Source organism: Amaranthus tricolor, chromosome 4, assembly GCF_026212465.1.
Source record: "Amaranthus tricolor cultivar Red isolate AtriRed21 chromosome 4, ASM2621246v1, whole genome shotgun sequence".
Classification (NCBI taxonomy): domain Eukaryota; kingdom Viridiplantae; phylum Streptophyta; class Magnoliopsida; order Caryophyllales; family Amaranthaceae; genus Amaranthus; species Amaranthus tricolor.
In genome coordinates, this window is record NC_080050.1 from 20894935 (window position 1) to 20899161 (window position 4227).

At 35.2% G+C, this 4227-nt stretch overlaps 1 protein-coding gene across 4 annotated transcripts in view; it reads right to left on the reverse strand.

Moving 5' to 3' along the window:
- The window catches only part of LOC130809885 (serine/threonine-protein kinase D6PKL1), a 4319-nt gene extending 536 nt beyond the window's left edge, over nucleotides 1-3783 (reverse strand). The window contains exons 1-4 of one of the 4 annotated variants that reach the window (XM_057675730.1): nucleotides 3617-3737; nucleotides 3368-3429; nucleotides 1407-2706; nucleotides 1-499 (exon numbers count right to left, since the gene is read on the reverse strand). The exon at nucleotides 1-499 is cut by the window's left edge and continues 536 nt beyond it. In XM_057675730.1, coding sequence (XP_057531713.1) covers nucleotides 1-499; nucleotides 1407-2656 — 1749 coding nt within the window. In that variant the 5' untranslated portion in view covers nucleotides 2657-2706; nucleotides 3368-3429; nucleotides 3617-3737. Of the gene's footprint in view, nucleotides 500-1406; nucleotides 2707-3289 lie in introns of all 4 variants that reach the window. The other 3 variants (XM_057675732.1, XM_057675729.1, XM_057675731.1) reach the window with 3 other exon arrangements.
- Between the last annotated feature and the right edge of the window lie 444 nt (nucleotides 3784-4227).

Genomic DNA, 4227 nt, shown 5'->3' on the forward strand with positions numbered 1-4227 from the left:
GGGGGTTTTTCCATAAAGTAACTCATGTAAGAAAATCCCGAACGTCCACCAGTCAACAGCGCTTCCATGGCCTTCTCCCTTGATGATTTCTGGGGCTAGGTATTCATGAGTTCCAACAAAGGACATGGACCGGGCTTGGGTAGGCTCGGCCACAAGCTCAGGTAGAGTGCTGGATGGAATTCCAGGTTCATTTTTAGGTGGCCGGTTTTTCTTCTTGTTCTTTTTAGGGAAGATTCCAGGAAGAAAACAAGCTGGTTGGATGCAAACAGCAGTAGGCTCAATACAAGCTGGTTGTACACAAAATGCATTTGGAGGGCCAGAATCAAAAGAATTCTTTATCAAGGTTGGGGAGACGGTGCATCGCAAGGATAGATCAAAATCAGAAAGCATTATATGCCCGTCATCACGAACTAAGACATTCTCGGGTTTCAAGTCTCTATAGATAACTCCAAGCATGTGAAGATACTCCAGCGCCAACAAGACTTCAGCAGCATAAAACCTATTTGACAGAATACGAATGCAAATTAGAGTGAAGAGAAACTTGATACAGAGGAGGTAAAACACAATGACAGCCATTTTTCCTGACTATTAATAATGCTTATGAAACCCAATGCATATGAGGACATAGCTGAAATTTGATACTGGTTAAGTCCATTCAAACAAACAAGACGGGATAGGAAAGCAGAAGCGACAACAGGAGCTAAGAGAAGAACAACTACCATTTGAGCCATTCTAAACCAGTCTACAAGCAACACACCTTATACATGTAACAATCATAGCAATAAGCTTATTGTTTAGTAAGACTTGTAACCGATAAGCATAGTATTCCTTTATGAAGAAACACAGTAACGAAATTTACTACAATCCTTATACACTCCTAAGCAGTGTTTCTCAATGATAAACAAATAAGAGATATTCTACACGGTAGAAACGAACTTTTGAGAAAGGCTATTTGTAGTAAATCTTAAAAAAATCCACAACATAATAGCATTGTACTTTTGGAATTTCACAACTTAATGTATAATCTAACGGTTTTTGTGCATTAATTTTTCGGTAGCTTAAATTCCAAAAGTACAATGCTATTTTGTGGAACTTAGAAAATAAGGTTACTGTATTTTAAGGAAAGAAGACAAGGGTAAAAATGAAATTTCACAACTTAACATATAATCTAACGTCTTTTGGGCATTAATGTTACGACAGCTTAAATTCCAAAAGTGCAATGCTATTTGGTAGAGTTTTTTCTAAGATTTACTGCCAATGGCCTTTCGCAAAAGTTCGTTGCTGCCTTGTAGAATATCCCAATAAATAAAGAACTTATGTTTTTTTACCAAAACAGAAATTTTATCAGCAACATAGCACAATTTTACTGACTGATTGAGCAAGCAATAGCACCGTATAAATTATACCTTGCTGCATACTCAGAAAAATGTTTTCCTGGCTGACGTTGCCTTAAAGTGTGAAGATCACCTCCAGGACAATACTCCATGACTAAACACGAAAACCTGTCGGTTTCAAAATGTGTATACAAAGTTGGTAAAAATGGATGATCAAGCAGCTGCAAAATCTCTCGTTCTGTTTGAGCTCTATTCAACTTCTTCCTAGCAGCAAGAGATGCTTTGTCCATTACTTTCATAGCAAAATAACAACGGGTTCCACTCAGCTCAGACAGATAAACACTCCCAATATCACCACATCCAAGCCGCTTGAGTAATCTAAAGTGGCTCATACCCAAAATTCCATCCCGAGCTCTAATGGCTAGGATTGCCTTCCATCTAGGATCATTCCCTTTATGTGGCTTATTAGCACTTCCTGTAATGTTACTCCAATTACTATCATCACTAAGGCCACTACTATCACTCGCTCGACTCATGCTTGTTTTCGCACTTTCAAGCGAGTCTCCACCTCGAATACTCCATTTCGTACTCTCACAATTCCTTTCGAGGCTTAACATTCCATCACTGATTAGACCATCACTCCTAAATGTGCTTGCACCACTATTAGCAATGCTCATAGATCTGACTACACTAGTACTATCAATACTACTAAGCGGACTAACATTCCCACTTGGTGGCAAAGAAGCATCCCAAACACATTCCTTTTCGTCCGTGTCTGGAGGGGGCGACACCCCTACATTTTGCGATGCACGAGGAACCATAAACGGAGAACATATCAAGTTCGACTCATTTGCCTCTTCTGCCAAGCTTTCAGCAGGAAACAGAACAACTGAGCTCGGTTTCTTAGCCGGAACCTGTATCGAAAGATCCTCAATAAAAGGACCCTTCACAGACAAGCTCTTGACAAGGGATCCTGCATCTGCCTTCTTCTCACCAATTGGCACTAAAACAGGTCTCATCAAATCAGTGTCAACAGGCTCAGGGGGGTGGCTAGCACCCGAAAAGGAACTCGAGCCAACCACATCATCCACAGAACCAACACTACGATTCGAAGTGATGACATCTATCATCAGCTCATCTGATTCCTTCAAGGAGGTTTTTCCTTTCCATGGCCTTGTGGGCACAGGAAAATCCAAGTCTTGAACATCTCTTCCCTTCGATCGATTCAGCTGTTCTCTTGCAGAAATAATCTTATTTCCTACAATTACACTTGCAGAAGACAAGTGAACTGGGAGTGATTTCAATTCCGGAATCCTCTCCATATCAGATTGACAAATACCATCACCAAAAAACTTTAACCACAAAACCAGCTCTGCAAATAACAGAAAATTCATCAAATAAGTTGCCAAACATACGTTTTTCCCTATACAACAACCAGATTTAGTACATGAAACATGATCACTATAAAAATCAGATCATAAAGTAACACACCAAAATAAATTCCACTTAAGTCCAGCACATATACCAAAAGCAGACATCAAATTTGAACAAGTAAAAGGTAGAACATGAATAGATATATGAGAAAGCAATGAAATACTTAACTTGAGTCACAATCATGACTGAATAATATACTAAGAATATCAGACTGCAGAAAGAATTATAGTCACAAAAAGCAAAAACCATGATTCCAAAAGAAGGAAAAAGTGATGGATTCTTATTTTAGGTCACAAAAAATCATCACTACCCAACTCAATTACACACAAAAACAACATAATCAGAAAGTAAAACCCAAAAACTAGAAATTTCAAAGTTATTAACAGATAATTTGCTACATAAAAACAAAAATTTAATATTCCGTAAAATAACACTAGAAAAATATAATATAATATAATATTCTGTAAAAACACTGAAAATATGTGTCATTTGACACAAAATTTGGAACAAGAAACACTAACCCAGAAAACTTCATATATAAAAGACACAAACTTCAACAAAAATATAGCTGAAAATAGTGTTCATAGAAATGGGCATACATTAAAAGCCTTCAAAAATGGTTTTGTGGATCTACAGCAACAAAATAGATTGAATTGAATGCCTGAAAATTTAGAGAAATTCAGACAAATTAAAGCAGGAGAATTAGAGATGGAGATGGAAAGAAAGAATAATGTCCTGTTTGGGTCTAAAGAAAGATAGAAAAATGTAATGTAAACAGAGAAAAAGAAAAGGTGAAGTTGTAATGTTGGAATACTGCTTCTATAAACTCTCAAACAAACAAACAGTACCTTACTCATCTTTAATTTTTACTTTTTTATAATTATATAATAAATTCTTCACCTTTAAATAATTTTGTTTTGTTTTTTTTTTTTCTTTAAGCTGCAAAAGAAAAGAGAAGGTGGTCATGTGTTCATTCTCACAGCACAAGAATGGAGAGAGAAGACCAAAAAAAGGATGGTGGGATCACTGATCAGTGATTGAATTCTAGGTAATAAATATATGAAAAATAAATACAACCTACTTTCCCGTATGCTAATTAAATGGGTATTTGGTTTTAATTTTGGAAAAATTATGTACAATAATCTAAATTTTTTATGATTTTTTTACAATAATTTCACATTTTGATTAACTATGAATAATTCGAACTTTAAGAGGTATTTGTCCAAAGTAAATTTGGGTAACCCGATGACCTGTTATAATAGTTAATCACCAAAAAAATTAATTTAAAATTAATTTAAAATTAGCTAAAATTTTTGAAAATTTACATAAAAAATTCTAAATCATAAAATAATCCTAAATTTTTTAAAAATATTTTTTAACATTTTTATCGACAATTTATTTTAATTTATCTTTTTTTAAAAAATAAAACTTGTTATAGCAAGTCATCCAGTCACCGGAT